The sequence below is a fragment of the Malaya genurostris genome, chromosome 3, assembly GCF_030247185.1.
Source record: "Malaya genurostris strain Urasoe2022 chromosome 3, Malgen_1.1, whole genome shotgun sequence".
Classification (NCBI taxonomy): domain Eukaryota; kingdom Metazoa; phylum Arthropoda; class Insecta; order Diptera; family Culicidae; genus Malaya; species Malaya genurostris.
The window spans coordinates 211,696,943-211,716,059 of record NC_080572.1 but is presented as its reverse complement, the minus strand read 5'-3'; the positions used below and the strand labels follow the sequence as shown (position 1 = coordinate 211,716,059).

General features: G+C 36.7%; 1 protein-coding gene across 4 annotated transcripts in view; it reads right to left on the bottom strand.

The window, feature by feature from the left end:
* The window catches only part of LOC131438110 (SCY1-like protein 2), a 360,702-nt gene that overhangs the window by 37,863 nt on the left and 303,722 nt on the right, over nt 1-19,117 (bottom strand). For 2 of the 4 annotated variants that reach the window (XM_058607921.1, XM_058607923.1), the window contains one exon: nt 3,327-3,344. The exons of the other annotated variants lie outside the window; for them this stretch is intronic. In XM_058607921.1, coding sequence (XP_058463904.1) covers nt 3,327-3,344 — 18 coding nt within the window. The remainder of the gene's footprint in view (nt 1-3,326; nt 3,345-19,117) is intronic. 4 annotated transcript variants of the gene reach the window in all.

Sequence of the window (19,117 nt, the reverse complement as noted above, 5' to 3'; positions counted from 1 at the left end):
TAGATTTGCACTAAACTGAGGATATTTCCTTTCGATTTGCGAACAACAAATCCTAATAGTTCTTTAGAAAACTTTTAGAGCCATTAGAACGGCTGATTTTGTGTAATGCTCTCCACCGTTGCTTTTCGCCAATGCAAATGACTGGCAGCTGTAACGTAATCGTTCTTGTCGGAAGCGAAACTAGCTTTGTAAACGACACAAAATACATCTGCTCGCAGTGGCGATAGAATCCAAACTGATCCAATTTTTGTTGAGAGGCTTGTTTTTACCTGATTTCGTTTGTAGCTTTTTCACTAATGGGCGGTCCTAACGGCTATAAAAATAGCAGCATATATAATTTTAATTTCGATATTTCATTTCGGATTTGCATTTGATTCAAAGAAACTATCCGGATGTTGTACGGGATTCATTCCTGCCTTTCAGAAGGACCAAATTGTGGAACTCACTATGATATTAAGCACTGTTCGGAACATTTTTCTCGATCGATTTTTTGTACAGTAGCAGATATTTTGTTCTCTTTCTCAGGACGCGTTCTGATTGGTTGGTGTTGACATGGGTCAAATGAGACAGGTTTTTCAATAGTGTACTATTGAAATAATTCAATGCTTTTTCTTTACACGCTTAAGTTGAAAAATTTCGATTTTATTGGTAATTAGATTATATAAATCCTGTCGCAAATCACTGAGCTATGAGCTTTAAAAATACGAGAAAGGCAAACGCGTCTTATGAATTATCCTCTTTGATACTCGTTTATGCCAAACATTTCAGAAAAGTTTAATTTTGAATTATTTGAGATTATGTCACACTCTCAGAGGGTAAATTTTGAAAAGGCACATCATGGTAAGGTAAGTCGTATTCATGACAAAAGCGCCCCATACTAAAGATTTACGACAAAAATACATATTGATCTGTATACTAGTATAAAGTATACTAGTATAAAGATGTATTCAACATCATCCCTTCCACTTTCGCATTGCCGTTCGTAATTGAATATGTTAGTGACGGTGCAAATAATTTAAACTTCTCGTGTGTGTCTTGAACCGGCAACAGTTGCTCGGAAAATGGTAGGAAAGCGACAAAATTCAACTAGTTTTTTATGATTATCTTTAGCACTAAAAAGTGCTTTTTGATGGGCCTTGCTTGCTGGACTTTTTGGCTGCCTTTCAACCGGTTTTCGGTGCCATCGTGCTGACGGTGTCTCGTACGTTCAGAGTAGCTGCTTTAACTTAAATGACGCTATTTCTCGCATCACATTTCATTTTATACCTGCTACTGGCAGCGGTGTATGGACAACCCCTTTGTTAGAATTCCTTTCCTGTACGCAGAACGGGAGACAGTGAAACGACAGGATTTCGATGTTGCTCTTGTGTATCTTGTTTCGGGAACAGATGCTCAGCAAATGGTAGGAAAAATGAACCACTCAACTTTGATATGGATGTTCATGTATAGATGCAGACATCTCGCGTTCTGATTGGCTTGTGCTGTCATAGGTTAAATTAAACAGGTTTTTCAATAGTGTACTATTGAAAAATTTCAATGTTGTTGCAATACACGTTCAAGTTGAAAATTTTCGATTCTATTGGTAGTTAGATTATATAAATCCTTTTACAGATCACTGACATATGAGCGTTCAAAAGTAAGAGAAAGTCGAACGCGCCTTATGAATCATCCTCTTTGATACTCGTTTGTACCAAACATTTAGGAAAAGTTTAATTTTGTACTATTTGAAATTATGTCACACAACTGAAAATTTTATCATAAAATTGTGATCATATTTCCGATGGCATGTCGCAAGAATTATGTTGATTCATTAGATACAACAGGAGATATTCACGATCAAAAACTTATCACTTTCTCGGAGGGTAAATTTTGAAAAGGCGCCCCATAGTAAAGTAAGTCGACAAAAAATATCTTGTGGGGCAAGCCATATGTTCCTGTGCTTAAAGCGCCACATTTACATCGAGAAGGTGACCATTAACCATCAACACGAAAAAAGACCAGACGTCCAGATGGTGTCTAAGGATATTGGTCATCGTCAAGTGAAATTTCTAGCTGACGCGGAACACTTGTCCTGCGTCAGCAGGTGATGAAAAGCTGACGTTCTTCGGCGAGGAATGCGAACAAGCAGACTAAGCAAAACTTGATTGATGGACTCAAACGCAAGGCCCGGCAATTCTTGGAACTTTGGAAGGATATTTTACCTTTATTTAGTATGAATTGAACGTAGAAAAGGAAATTGATTTTATTCTTTAATGTCTAATTGGATTAATTTACAAATATTGTATGTTCGATTTTTTTTCTTGAAATACTCTTTATTTTCTCGCTAATTGGTAGGCTTCAAGAAACAAAATTAAGTAAGTAAATTTAACTTACCAAAAAGCATATAAATATTCATTCCAGATAGTTACATTACCTTAGCATCATGACTGATTTGACCTCTTCTTCATATGTTGGTGATTGATATAGAAGTAACAATAGTATTTTGAGCTTAACACTACCAACCTCTCAGTGTAGTGCTTGCCAGTTCAGAGTACAATCATTCATACATTCACAAAGACTTTACGTACTCGATAAAACTCATACAGAACGAACTCTCGAATCAATCGGCAGCCATCACCATTTGCCAAGAACGATACATCGAATAGAACAATATGTGTAGCAAAACAGAGCGCAAACTGCGAGCTTGAACTCATTCCTTGCAATGTAAACAAACGATGTAGTTATAGGGGAAGTGCGCCTACGACGGAAAGTTGACATTGATTTTTCAAAAGCAAAATTAGTATTTACTGCTATTGAACGATATTTATTGCTAAAACTGCAATCATTTGACTTTTTGCAACCAAAAGATAGAAATTTTTCATATGGTTAGCTATGTCCGTCGTAGGCATCCTTTCCCTATAGGAACTGCTTCCGTACTACACTCGAAATATTTAATGATGAACTCATTCGGAACGCCATAGAACAGGTGTGATACCAGGAAAAACAACGTAAAGCCAGAAATCAAAATAGGACCAAATCAAGAACTATATGCATTCATTGAAGCGTGAAAATTTCTATGTTCAAGCATATTAACTCGCTAACAGAACGCATATACAGGTATGATGGATGAAGTAGAACTGAACAAAACTGGGCGGAGCGTCAACTAATTGAATATGTTATAATTAATTTAGGAAACAAAATATCTTGAAACGAACAAAATAAGTAATCAGTGGGGTGTGAAAAAAATCCGTGATCAAAATAATGTCATAATAAAGAAGAGTAAAGTGTTTTCTCCAGTGAACCTAAACCGATATTATGAGGATGAATGTAGGGGACAGAGTACTCACGATCATGCTCCGTGAAAGCTATGAAGGAGAGAAAAACTTATGTTTACGTTTACATGAAGATGAATGTTTTATCACGCTCTACAAAAAAACAATGTAAACATACACACTGCACAAGGTGGCCGTGAGGATGGCAAACAAAACGAACATTACATTTTTGCAACGATATGACAGTGAGTGGAGTGGGTGAGGATATGTGTAGTTAGAGAAGATTGTTTGTTGGTGCTGGAAGGTTGTCTCAGACAGAGGATGATCAGAGAGGAACGATTAATTTGAGATACAGCTCATCTCAGTAAGTGGGTTGTATCGTTACTTTAGTTAGTTGTTTGTTTAAATTTAGTGTCTCAATTATTATCACATCGGTAGTTGAACATGAAAATAAATATTTACGGTTAATGCAACACATAAATACAGATTGCAATCCAGTTTTGATTTGCAAGACATTACAACCATTGCTGGTTGTTCCCTAAACAGTTGATTTTCTTACAGGAACCATCATTAGACATAATTTTGGAAATACACTACGATTAATGGAAGAACACTGCATCGGGAGAATTCATAAAACGAATCAAAATAATATTAGCTTAAAAGTACATCTGGACGACCTTTACACACCAGCAGTTCGCCTCTAGTGATGATAATTGATTTGCCTTCACTGCAAATTGTTTACACTTTGCATTATGAATAACCTTAATATTGTTACAAGATTCCAAACTGTGCATAAGCATTCTTCATAACCAAATAGAATAATCTGCATCATCAGGGTGGTCCTTATTTAGATTGATATCTGAAATCTAACTTTCATAATTGAACTCAAAAATGATTTTGTTGTACAATAAAGTTGTATGAAATTTTATTGCGAGCAACTTTGCTGAAAAAAAGCACCTCTCTAGCTCTTCATTTGATCGAGTTACATCAGTTTTCCCGAGTAAAACTAGGGTGGCTCCTGAAAAATCACTTTTTTTGTTCTAACTTTTTTGTGAAACGTTCCACCGAAAAGTTGTCTTTAGGAGAGTTGTTGAAATAATCATTGTGCACAATTTTGCTCAACCAAGCTTTCTCATATGAGCTACCAGTAAAAAGTTATGATTGTTTTTCCATCAAAAACTAGTCATGCTTCAAATATCAATATTCATTAGATGCCAGATCGATAAAAATGTATCCTATGCGGTTCCTGAAAGGTCATAATATAAGTAAAAATTCAAGAGAAAATTTGAAGGGTGTTATTTTTTTAAATTATTTAAATTAGTTTTAAAAAAACCTTCAAAAACTAATAAACATTACATAACTCTTAAACGCCTTAAGGTATCAACATACGTTCTTCAGCAAAATAATAGTATCAAATTAGTTCTACAAATGTTACATACATTGTACTTTCGAGAAATGAGACACACAAAACCTACAACTTGTAGAACTATTTTGATACTATTATTTTGCTGAAGGAAGTTTGTTGATACGTTAAGGCGTTTAAGAGTTATGTAATGTTTTTTAGTTTTTGAAGGTATTTTTAAAACTAATTTAAATAATTTAAAAAAATAACACCCTTCCAATTTTCTCTTAAATTTTTACTTATATTATGACCTTTCAGGAACCGCATAGGATACATTTTTATCGATCTGGCATCTAATGAATATTGATATTTGAAGCATGACTAGTTTTTGATGAAAAAACAATCAAAACGTTTTACTAGTAAGTCATATGAAAAATTTTGGTTAAGCAAAATGGTGCGCAATGATTAGTTCAACAACTCTTCTAAAGACAAATTTTTTGTGGAACGTTTCACAAAAAAGTTAGAACAAAAAAAGTTTCCTGCAACTTTATTGTACAACAAAATCATTTTTGAGTTCAATTGAGAAAGCTAGATTTCAGATTTCAATCTAAATAAGGACAACCCTAGTAACTTTTTTAATCAAAAGGAGCGCCATTTGATTACAAACAACTTTTGTGAAGACACCAACTACAAAAAACTAATATTTAATAGTGAAAATATTTTTGTCACGCTAATTTCCCGTTTCGGACCATAGTGCATTGCTTTTTCTGATTATTGGTTGTTCCGACGGATGCAGCAAGATCTGACAGATCATTGGTTTACTTCTTTTGCAGAAATCAAAAATTGGTTTCAAACGTGGATCATATCGAAAGACGATACATTTTGTCGAGATGGAACTCGAAAATTATCTGAGCGGTGAGTAAAGTAATTACTAGCGACGGTACTTTGATTAATCTTTAATTTTTTTTAATTTTGAAATAAATGCATCTTTGATCCCAAAAACACGGACCGAATTCGTACTCCCAATACAAAACTGAAGAACATAATTTAAATACGCGTCGACTGCTAGCCATTTGCAAGGGATCGAAGGTCTTTCTGCAATGTTTGAATCCATTTGATGCAATCATTTTATTTAGGCGGGGCTGGTCGATGAAACGGTGAACTCGGAACACGAAATGGGTATTCAATTGAGTCAACACCTCCCTGAACCCTGGACTAAAGATATTTGCATATATAAACAAAACACGGGGAAAAAACTTTTTTTTCTTTTTTTCTGTAAACCGCTGACAGACAGTGGAGTTTGGGATAAATTAAACACACACATATGAAGACAGTATAGACTGTGAAAAAATGTTGCGTGTTTTTACTCTGAAAATAAAATCTAAAACTTATTCTTAATCCCAATTTTCCCTAGTCATTGACTCAGTGTCATTAAAAAGCATGTTTTACCGTATGTTTATTAACATTATTTCTGACACGAATTTGGGTTTATTTTTAAGACAAATTCATTTCGATGGATTTGGGTAGTTCACAAAAGCATGATTCGAGGCTTACGTCACAGATTCGGAAACATCCTGCAAACCAAATGTAATAGCAATAATTCATTTAAACTTCAGAAAGCGAACATTGATCACTTTCTGATAGAATTGCGCAGATGGATAAAAAAATGATTTGTCGCTTAAGTCACTTGTTTGATTATATATCCGGAACCAGCAAGGAAACAATTTGATCAGTAATCTTGAACTTCTCAACCCAATATTCATCTCGAATGAGAATAACATTATTGGAATCAGTTCATAAGTTTTGTCGTTTACGCCATTAATACTATTATTACCCTTATTCTGAATAACGACGTATTGATTTTGCGATCGTATTTCGTTTGTATTCCCAAGTACGCTAGCAAAATCAAAGGTAGCTATGATTCTATCGAACCATATTCGATCGCAAAATAAATACGTCGTTATTCAGAATAAGAGTGTGTATCTCAGGAACCGTAAGTGGCAGCTTTTATACTTCAAACCTGTTTAATGTACCAGTAGCGGCCTAAAAGCGGAACATTCTCGACGATGACATTCCAAGTTTTCATCGAAGAATTACTGAAAAAGCGTGTATTGCCGTTAATCTGCAAGCATAGGGGCAATGTCATAACACATGGATCAAAGAGTCCCGAGACTAAAGCAGAGATGGCGCTCGTAGTAAACCAGCGATAACGTCTTTCTAGACTACTAACCTTTGCTTGAAACGGGTCAAAATTTTAAGTCGATCCGACCAAAAACAGCTAAGTTATCAAGGTTGGAGTAAAGTCGTTTTGTAGTTTGTTTAAAAAATGGAAAAAAAACCGAGTTTCGTGTTTTGATAAAACATTGTTTTTTAATGGGTAAAAACACCGTGAAAGCGAAACAATGGATTGAAAAATGTTATCCGGACTCTTGTCCATCAAAAGCAACGATTTGTCGGTGGTTCGCCGACTTTAAACGTGGTCGTACCGACACAAATGACGCGGAACGCTCGGGTAGACCTGTGGAAGCCATTACACCGGAAAATGTGAGTGAAGTGACAAAAATTATAATGAAAGATCGTAAAGTGAAGCTCCGTGAGATTGCTGAGATGACACAGATATCATATGGAAGTGTATTTACTATCCTTCATGAAAAATTGAGCATGAAAAAGGTTTTTTCCAAGTGGGTGCCGCGATTGCTTTCGATGGAACAAAAACAGCCTGCCACAAGTCGATGAAAACAATGGCGAAATTGAACGAATTGGGCTTTGATCTGCTTCCCCACCCCCCATACTAGCCAGATTTAGCCCCCAGTGACTACTGGCTCTTTGCTGATTTAAAAAAATGCTCCAGGGAAAACGATTTGGCTCAAATGAGGAGGTCATCGCTGAAATTGAAGCTTATTTTGAAGCGAAAGATAAATATTTTTATAAACATGGTATTGAAAAATTGGAAAAACGTTGGAACCATTGTATCACCCTAAAAGGTTATTATGTTGATGAATAAAAAAAAATTTGCAAAAAAAATGTTGTTTCCATTGTTAGTCTCGGGACATTAATCCATGTGATATTTGGTACGATTTAGCTGCCTACCACTACTACAAGGTGGCTCTGGAGTGGATGTTGTATCGACGCTAATTATTCTTCTGAATCGTCTAGAATTTTGACTAAGACTATTGCATAGAAAGTAGGATTTGAAGGGTAAGGTACGCTCTTTCGAAAGTCCACTCAGCTTCGTGGTACACTGAGGACTTTTTACGCGGTTTTTCCATGCGGTGTTTTACACGGCGGATTTTCGAAGTTGTGTGGCTTCTTTACGTGAATTTTCAAAATTATCTGCTTTTCCTGTTGATATCCAGAATTTTTTTAAGTCTGACACTTAGAAAACTTTCGATTTTTCTCAAAAAAAAATTTTTTTTTAAGTTACGTCAGATTTCGTTGTTTCATGCATTTCAAAGACATTTGGTATCCAAAAAAATTTTCGATTTCGGAGTCCCAGGCTCGATTTTGTTCCAAATAATTTTTTTTCTGAGATTACACTAGTTCTGGACGATTTATGCATTTCTAAGATTTTTTTGACAATACACCATATCTTGACGTTTCATGCGTTTCTAAGACATTTGGCATTAAAAAAATTCTGAAACCAAAAATTTTTTTGAGACACCATTACCACCATTATTCTGAATAATGACATATTGATTTTTGGATCGAATCCTAGCTACCTTTGATTTTGCTAGCGTTATTAGGAATACAGATGAAATACGATCGAAAAATGGATACGTCGTTATTCAGAGGAGAAGAGTGCATATCTCAACGTTTCATGCATTTTTAAGATATTGGACATAAAAAAAGTCTCTTTACTGTTGCGAATTTTTTACGCGGATTTGATGTCGTGACACTTAACTTTTGTACGATGATTGACACATATATCGTATAGAAGGTCGAAACATAGCTTTTAGAGGAATTTACTTGCAGCAAATTATAGAGTATTCATGTACTCATATCAGAGTACAAACTTTTTAAGAATTTTAAGAAAGCCCATTATTTTACTTGATGCTTGGTGTAAAAATACATCTGGATTCTGAAGGATCATGTGTTTTCTTAGGTTGAAGGTTTGTGCGGTTACGGTTGATGTCATTCCGTTATCGAGATAAGATACCCGAGCTTTTAGGCTTTTGGAAGGTTAGAAGGTTAGAATATTGTACGGCGAAAGAGTATTTTTGTTTGAGTCTTATTTGAACAAAACACGAATAAAACTACAGTTAATATTAGGTTATGAAAAATTTTGAAAACAGTCTATCTCTCTCAACAGTCTTAGACTTCTGCAATAAGGTAAAGCTTCTATAGCTTTGGTTCAAGAACCATATTTCCAAAAGGGAAACTTCTACGTTGGAAAGTTGTTAAACCCAGTCTTCGTTACCTTCAACAAGAACAGTATGACTAATCCACGTGAAATGCCTTGTGCATGCATACTTGCAAATAGTGCTCTCGATGTTTCTCTCATATCGGAGCTCACAACTCGGGATATTTGTGCTGTCACAGTTGGTATGACTATTGATGGCATAGATAGGAAATGTGTCTATTGTTCGGCATATTTACCGCATAACCAACCTTCGTCAAGCGATGACTTCAAAAAGGTTGTATCATACTGCTGCAAATGTAATTTACCGCTTATAATCAAAAGTGACATAAATGCTCACCACAATATTTGGGGCAGCACAAATATAAATTCGAGAGGCTTTGATATGACGGAACTTGTGAGGAGTACAAACCTGCACATAGTCAATGCAGGAAATCGTCCAACTTTTGCGAGATCTGGAAGAAAGGAGGTTTTGGACGTCACTCTCTGCTCTAGCTCTGTAAATTGGTTCGTCTCCGATGAGCTTGAACCTTCGTTGTCTGATCATAAGTACATCTTTTTTATCATTCAAACGTTAAATTTGATATGATCACATATCGTAATCCCAAATCTACAAACTGGGACCTCTATGAAGAAGGCTTGGCGACTAGATTTTACGGGTATCAACCAACAATTGAAACCCCAATTGATTTGGAATATGTTGTCGACGAGACAAACTCACTCATAGTTGCAGCATATGAAGAGGCTTGTCCACTTCGGATTGTGCGAGCTACTAGAGGAACTCCGAGGTGGAATGCTGAACTTGCTAGACTAAAGAAACTATGCAGAAGAGCTTGGAATCACCGACGCAGAGATGGGTCGGAGGCATTCGTGTCGGCTCGAAGGGCTTACAAAAATGCTCTTCGATCGTCTGAGTGAAGCGGTTGGAAAAGCCTTTGCACAAATGTCTCTAGTCTCAACGAGGCTAGCAGATTAAATAAGTTACTTTCGAAATCTAAGGACTTTAATGTCGGTTTCTTAATAACTTCAGATGGTGAGTACTTGTCTGATGAAAGTGATGTACTTCACTATCTTTTTAACACTCACTTTCCAGGATGTATGGATCCATCACCGACAGTTGTTCCTGAGACTTTTTTGGGTAGTTACGATTCTTGGTCCCTTGCTCGAAACATTGTGACGATTGAATCGGTCAAATGGGCAGTTGAGAGTTTCGCTCCGTACAAATCTCCTGGAAAGGATGGAGTTTTCGGAATGTTACTGCAGAAAGGGTACGAACATTTCAAACATGTTTTGAAGAAAATGCTTACTTTTAGTCTTGCGACAGGATATATTTCAAGAGCTTGGCAGGAAATAATTGTCAAATTTATTCCCAAAGGCGGTCGCGACACTTATGAGGAAGCGAAGAGTTTCAGGCCTATCAGTCTAAGCTCATTTCTTCTTGAAACAGTGGAACGCATAGTCGATCACTATATCAGGAATGTTAGTTTGGGCGTGCATCCGCTACATGGAATGCAACATGCTTACCAGCGTGGAAAGTCCACTACAACCCTGTTACCTGATGTTGTGTATAACATTGAAGAAGCTTTCTCACAAAAGCAATCTTACTTGGGAGTTTTCCCAGATATTGAAGGTGCCTTAGATAACGTGTCTTTCAATTCAATTCTGAAAGCAGTCCGTGGTCATGGCATACCTTCAAGTATGACAATTTGGATACACGCAATGCTTAGCAATCGACTTCTTTGTTCATCGCTTCGGCAAGCAGAGATTAGGGAGCTGAGTGTTTGTGAGTGTCCTCAAGGTGGTGTACTATTCACACTTTTATGGAACCTAGTCGTTGATGTTTTGTTAAGGGAGCTTAATAACCTTGGATTTCCGACTTATGCTTTTGCCGACGATTATCATATATTGAAGACCGGTATAAGCATTAACACTATTTTTGATTTAATGCAGCAAGCCCTGCGATCTGTTGAGCAATGTTGTTGTCAGGTTGGATTATCTGTAAATCCGGGAAAACATCAATGGTGCTTTTCACTCATCGTTGGATAATCACAGGAGCTCGTCCGTTACAGTTCTTCGCTTCAGAGGTTACTGTGGTTGATCAAGTTAAATACGTCGGGTTTATTCTTGATTTAAAACTGAATTGGTCTGCTCACATTGACTTCGAGATTAAAAGAGCTTGCATGGCTTTCATCCAATGCAGACGGTCCTAGTGATCTAACTCTCACATGCAGTTTTCCTTTCAAAACATTCATTGTGAGCTGTCTTCTTCTAAGGAATGGTTGCCTGGTTATTTGGAACGACAACTTGATGAACACATAGTTTGTTATACGGACGGTTCTCTGTTGAATGGTCATGCTGGTGCTGGTGTCTACTGTCGTGAGGCTGGAGCAGTTTCATTCACTTGGTAGATACTGTACTGTGTTCCAAGCAGAAATCTACGCGATTTTGTTGTGGAATACAATCGGCACTTCAGCAGAGAATCTGTGGTAATCGAAGTTATTTTTGTTCCGACAGTCAGGTAGCTTTAAAAACACTCAGTTCAAATGATTCACGGTAGAATATAGTGATCGCATGTCGAACTCATATTGAAGACCTCAGCTGTTCAAATGCTGTTTACTTCTTATGGGTGCCCGGCCCTTATGGTATTACTAAGAAATTCCAGAAATGTTTAGCAGATCATTAGACTCGACCTTCTCCGATTTGGATGAATCTTTGCACATGGCTTCAGTATGACAAACCATAAGTTTTGAACCGATGGGGAGGTCATTCCGACTTACGACTGATTTTTAAAAAGCGCGTATCTATTTTTGCATTTCACAAAAATTGCCTTTTTCAAATCGTTGTAACTCGGAAACCGTTAATTGTACAAAAATGGCATTCAGGAAGAAGTTGTAGGGAATCGATAACTCAAAAAAATTTTTTTTTTAACTTTTTTCGTTTTTTTAACGATAATAAACTAACTAGAGATTATAAGAGGAGAAAGAATATGAAATTATAGAGCCATAGTACTCAAGGAAGAGCAAGGATGTGAAGAATAAAATGCGGAAAAGTGAGACGTGACAAGGGTCATTTAAGTAAGCAGAAGGCTTCTAGTATCTAAACTTTTACCTGCTACCTGAGGAGTCGAACTTAGGCATCTTAGCGATACGAGTAATCCGAGTCTCTGATATGTCAGAAAGTAAAGGCAAAGGTCGTTTGCTATTTACTGTCCGAACCGGCAAAAGTAAAGTTACGAGAAGTTGTCACATTCTGCTCACGACGGTTTCTCACACAATGTGTTTCATTGTATTGATATTTTCTCATCTCTATACAGTTAGTTATAACACCGGAATGGAAGATTTGTCCGAAACTATTGCTTGAGTGCCTGGAGTTGTAGCGTATGGCTATGCGTCCCAGGGTGCAAGCGGCGCACGGGCAGCGCTCCATTCATCGCTGTGTGTGATGGAATCCCATCAAATTTGTACTTTTTACTTTTTCATTTATGACTTCTGGTCAGTCAGTAAATTTAACTTTTTTCGGTTTTTTTAACGATATCAAACTAACTAGAGATTATAAGAGGAGAAAGAATATGAAATTATAGAGCCATAGTACTCAAGGAAGAGCAAGGATGTGAAAAAAAAAACAAAAAAAAATTACACTGAAAAAATTTTTTGATTGATTTTCTCAATAATTACAAAATAATCCGAAAAAGTTAAATAAAAAGCAGGGTTTTTATTTTTTTTATCATTTTTATTTTAAAGTAATTATTAAAACCTACAGATTGATGGCTATCCAATCCGTGCCTTTTGAAAAATGGAAAAGTTACAGCTAAAACACGTTGGTTGTAAACAGTAGGTAGTCAACCGGCATATCTTTTTGATTCTACATGTGTTTATTCGTTTTGACGTAGTTACGTTAGTTCTACTGTTTAAATGATTATCTTTCAACGAGAACTTGAAGTTTAGAATATATCTGTAAATTGTTTTAGCTGTAACTTCTTCATTTTTCAAAAGGCTCGGATGGGATAGCCATCAATCTGTAGGTTTTAATAACAGCTTTAAAATATTAATTATCAAACAAAATTAAAACCCTGATTTTTTTATACAACTTTTTCGGATTATTTTGCAATTATTGAGAAAATATCAAAAAAAAATTTTCAGTGTATATTTTTTTTAGAGTGCCCAATCGATTCTCTACAACTTCTTCCTGAACGCAATTTTTGTACAATTAACGGTTTCCGAGTTACAACGATTTGAAAAAGGCAATTTTTGTGAAATACAAAAATACATACACCCTTTTTTAAAAATCAGTCGTGAGTCAGATTGACCTCTCCATCGGTTCAAAACTTATGGTTTGCCATACTGAAGCCATGTGCCTTTTCCAAATCGAAGAAGGTCGATTCTGATTTTGTCACTTTTTCATCTACTCATTCCTGGAATTGCTCTACTGAAAATGAATGGGCTGATAAGTTGGCTAGAGCTGGTGCAACGAATGATTTCGTTGGTCCTGAACCAGCTTTACCACTTTAAACTAGTTGGATAAAGCACAAGATTCGTTCTTGGGCTGCATCCAAACATGCCAGCTACAGGCGCAGCTTGCAAACTTGCGCTCAGACAAAAGCATTTCTACCAGATTTAAATCTGAAAATGTCAAAGTGTCTACTGCATTTTTCCAAGCATCATTGCAGTATTCTGGTCAGAGCTCTGACTGGACATTGCAAACTCAATTATTACATGGCTACTATTCAACGTGCTGGGTATTATTCGTGTGATTTATGTGAATGCGATTATGGTACTTCATATCATCTGATATGAAACTGTCCCGCATTAACGCAACTACGTATCCGGGTTTTTGGTTCTCCATACATGGTTGAGTCTGTGTATGCGGAGCTAAAATTAAAGGATATTCTATCGTTTCTCACCCAATGTGGTAAGGAGCTATAGTCAGAAGGGTTCATCGTTCTTCCTGGAGTGAATGAATCCCTTCTGTATTCACCTTAAATAGGGTTTAGCAGATTGTTTGGCATCCTTTAGGGGGTGCCGAATTTACTTCTGCTCGTACATACTGCGAATCGTTCTGCATTCTTCCGGGAGTGCAGATTGGTGTCGCTTTTGTAAGACCTCTAAATACTCTCGGGGGTTGGAGTTTTTATTAACTGTGCATTTTGGCACCTGCAGATCGTTCAGCATCCTTTCGGGGATGCAGAAAGATTTGTTTCTTTATGTTCAGTGCTGTTTTTCTACCTCATCCACTACCCGATTTCCTTCCATGTTTCTTTTATCCTTCCCTTCCCATCAGGAAATTGATGAGAAGCTACGGCAAGGCGCAAATCTCCAAATAACTAGGGAAATGTGCCACTTGAGCCAATTAGTTCTGATTCCTGATTTCAACAGTAAAACCGTTTGATTAGAAATAAAATATGGTATTTTACATTACGAACAAATAACTTTTTATAATCAAATTTCAGCCTGACCACCTAAACCATAATTTTAGAAAATAAACATTCCAATCGGCTTTTCTGTGCATGACATTCATGTTAATTCGTCATATCCTCCAGAAAAACTGAACTAAACAGTACATATACGAAATGGTTTGGAACAAAAAAGAGGTTGCAAAACACAACAAGCACACAAACGTATCCTAACATGAGATCGTCCAAAGAAAACCAAAATGAGAAAAAACAAATACTCCTGAGGCACCGAAAAAAACGATCCAACGGTTCAACGCGTATGTTGTCATGCTCAAAAAGGAACCTTCTGCGTTTCGTTCGCAGTCGAAACGGACAATATTCGCGTTCAGGCTTCTACTACTTCTCGATGCTATCGAGAGTACCAGGATAAAGTCGTGTGGAACAAAAACACGTTTCCATTAGGCGACCTCAGGGTCACTGGGGGAAACAATGCTGCTGCAAAAATATGGGACTGGTGTCTCAAAGTCAGCATGGATGCAGTTGACGCTCGATTGAACCAGCAAAAAAATGCACGACCAGGTGAAACGAGCACCAAAGAGCAACTCATACAGAAAACCCAGCCAGAGGTTCGTGATAACTGGATTGCGTGGTGCTAGTGGACTGATTGTTTGGCACATTTCAGTCGTTTGATTCGTTGACACCTGTGCGTTCATTACATTTCATTGCTGGAACTGAATTGCACTATTAGCTAATTTTCATTAGTTTGAATATAATCGACACAGGTACATAGAATAGGCTTTAATTTGGCTTGTTTTGTACGGCTTTAATTTGGCTTGTTTTGTCCTTATTACCGTTCTCACTACCACTTTCACATTCACTTCACTTACATGTCACTTCACTTGATTTTTCCTATTACCAGTATCACGCATAGTGAAGTGATCATTGAGGTGGAAAAAAACTAATTTTTTCAACAAAATGTTGGTAATGACATCAAGTTCATCCAAGTAATTAAATTTGTCTCTGAAGAGACATTCGTAATAAGGACCTACATTCACTTCAATTGATTTCCACCGTGAAGTGATACCCATAATAAGGGTCACAGTCACTTCACTTTGTTTTCACCGTGTAGTGACACCGGTAATAAGGGCCATTGAGATGTAACAATAAGAATTTACATTTCACATATAACAGTATTCATCCATCCATTCATTTAATCTGTAAATATTTATAACCAATAGAGTTTCGTCGCAGTGATCGAAATATTTATTTCGCGCCACGTAAAAAATGATATTTCATTTGCCACCCATCTCAAAACAATGACACAGCTCATTTTAATGACAGATAGAGCATTATCGAAGAATTTTTTTCTATCAGAGGTGAAGGTTTGTTTTTCATCGTGATTTGAAATCAAGCGGCATCTATATCTACAAATCGATAGAGACGCCGTACAAAAACTATTGGAGAGATGTCGCCTTGCCAATATAAAACGCGTGACGTTAAATGCGCCTATTCTTGATCGAAGAATACACTGAAGTCTTTTTTAATGCGAGTTTACGTACCGCATAAAAAACCGCATAACTCTGAAAATTCGCATTAAAAAACCACATAACTCCGAAACTTCACATAAAAAAACCGCATAACTCTGAAAATTCGCATAAAAAACACCGCATAACTCCGAAACTTCGCATAAAAAAACCGCATAACTCTGAAAATTCGCTTAAAAAAACCGCAGAAGGGAAACCGCATAACTCTGAAAACTCGCATAAAAAAACCGCATAACTCTGAAACTTCGCATAAAAAAACCGCATAACTCTGAAAATTCGCATAAAAAATCGCATAAAAAAGACCGCATAAAAAAGACCTCAGTGTATTTTGTTTCTTACTCACAGCATACAGAATGCTTACCTTATATAAAAGGAAGTACAATGTAATGCTGGGAGCGGGTCATTTCGCCGAAAGCCTGAGTTGGCCGCCGACCCGCCATCGGAAGCGGCGGCCTCTTGCATACACACCTGTAACCGCCTCGTTTTCACGGTCTACTCGAAGCTAGGTTTCTTTGCTTTAGTTAGGTCCGAACGAGCGGTAGCGAGGTCAGACAGCACACGAATCAAATCGATGTGGCGAAGCCGCATTAGATATTTTTTCACTTAGTAAACGGAAAATAATTGCTTTGATGCTAAGTGACTAATAGTCAACAAGTTTCCTTGGGAATTCCGTTCTGAGGTTCATAAATCAATCTTTATTCAAGAAGTAGGTCAACAAAACGGGCGTTAATGTATTATCATTCATTTCTGTTTATTTTAAATCAACTTCAATTATAATATTAAGACAATTGCAGGAATCGGCGAAATGACCCTTTCGGCGAAATGGCTTTCGGCGAAATTGCTTTCGGCGAAATGACATTCGGCGGAATGACCCTGATCCGTAATGCTAAATCTGTGGTCACCAAAAAATTTGGAAGCAACCATGACAGTAGTAGACATTTTCAAATTCTTTTATTCACAATTTTCGACTCTACATTCTTTGAAAATGATTATCGTTTAACAAAAATACATTCACAACCGCTTTTTCCAAATCAAGACCGAGTACTACTTTTTCCTTACCCACCTCGCAAAGCGACATCTCTTAAAAAAAACTATTTTTTGCTACATATAATTTTTTATGGTAATCATTGACTTCCTGTTCATAATATTCCGGTAATTCTCCCCAAATTTAAAAAAAAATTCCGGATATTCTCCTGAAGTGAAGACCTGCCAGAAGCAGTGCAAGAGCTACCAATGCATTTAAAAAAAGTCACTATTTGGTGTGAATTATGGGCCGGTGGCATTATGTTAGTGAAATACCGGCCAATATGTTGGAGAGAGTGTGCCAAAACCGAACCTTGCGCATGGTCCATTTAATGCGGAGCCGCGACCAACATTTGCATGAATAATCTTCAAACATTAATTAATCTGATCATTCTATCGATTCCAATAAAGATTTCATCAATTTTTTAATATTTATAAAATCAAATACTATACCTCTTAAAATATTATTCTTTCTAACTCGCTTCTAAAGAATTAGTCGTACGTTACAACTATTCGTGAGTTTGAAAACGTTTTTTAATCCACCTAGTGGTGTAATGTTGCTTTTCTCATATTACTTATGTTCTGACAAGATTTTTTTTTCAAACTTGAATAAAATCAAAAACTTTCTTTGGTAAAAGCTACCACCACCTTTTCGATTTGTAAACAGCTATGTTAAGTTGGTATAGATTTAAATGTGGCAACTCTGCATGTTATACAAAATTGAACAAAGCACGCTGTGTGCTAGGCGGGTGCGTTTTTTGCTTCTTTCGTACCAGCACGTACCGATGCATACCGATTTTGCTTAATTTTGTATGACAGTTTGAAAGTTTTGGTACTTAATTTCGGAACCGGAAACCGGAACCGGATCTGGATGAAGTTGCACAATGAGAATTATGATTCATGAAATATGATTCATGAAAACCGGTTTAACAGTTGCTGAGAAATCGAAATGAGTTCCGTTTTTGTAGCTTTTCTTCACTATTATCGGTGCTTTCGGTAGCGAAAACCGAGGACTAGTAGTCCCAAAGTAGATTCATATATCCACCAACTAACAAGGTCTGCCAACTAGATGAATTCACCAGTAAATTTTATAAAAATGTGCACCTCGTTTCGCCATCGCTTGTGAAAAAATATACATGAAATTGAAAATTTTTACTAATCGCACTGTAATTCCGGAACCGGAAATCGGATCTTCTTGGGGATTTTTTAAACAATTTCAAGACCTATCATTTGCATCTTAGTTTGTAAAAATCGGTTAAGAAATTTCCGAGAAAATTGAATGCTCATTTTTTCATAGATTTGCACATATTGCCTTATAATTCCGGAACTGGAAGTAGGATTGGAATAAAATTCAATAACGATCTATGGGACCATAAGACCTCACATTTGAATCTAAGTTTGTGAAAATCGGTCCAGCCATCTCTGAGAAAATCGAGTGACATTATTTGTCACATACACACAGACATTTGTTCAGTTCGTCGAGCTGAATCGAATGGTATATGACATTTGGCACTCCGGGGCTCGGTTAAAAAGTCGGTTTTCACAATGATTGTATAGCCTTTCTGTATGAGAAAAGCAAAAACATTTCAAATTTATTGGAGAGTTTCTGCACAACCTGGAACGGATTCGTCTCGGCATAATAACGATAATTTTGCTTGTTTACCACGCCGTTTAGGAGGAATTTGGCTTCGTCATTCATTATTATGTCGGTTATTCTTTTTAAATAATAATTTATACATTTAGTTCTCATATTGAATATTTATAATAAAATTTGTTGTTAATATTTAGTCAAACTTCAACATTCGACGAAAAGATCGACGAGAAATGTAAAACGAACGCGCGGTACTCGACTCAAAAACCGATCGAACTCGTTCAACATTCTCTGGTGTCCGGACAGTCTGAACGTGGCCCGGAGGTTTGGTTTTGGTCACAGAACTACAGCTTCACAGTCATCCACAGCTTCACATTATTACGTAAAGGCACCAGCATTTTTGGTTTTAATTCAAAATGTTTTTTAAACTCATGAATAGTTCTTCAAAAACGAGCTATAAATAAAAACGCGGCGAGCGACACTCCATTGCTGCGTGATGTAAAATTACTAAACGAAAATAAACTTTCATTCTTCTAATTTCCAATGCCTTGTTTAGTTTCACTATATATTTTGTTTGGTTCCAGTGTAATCTGAGTACAAACTGTGTCAGGTACTGAGTA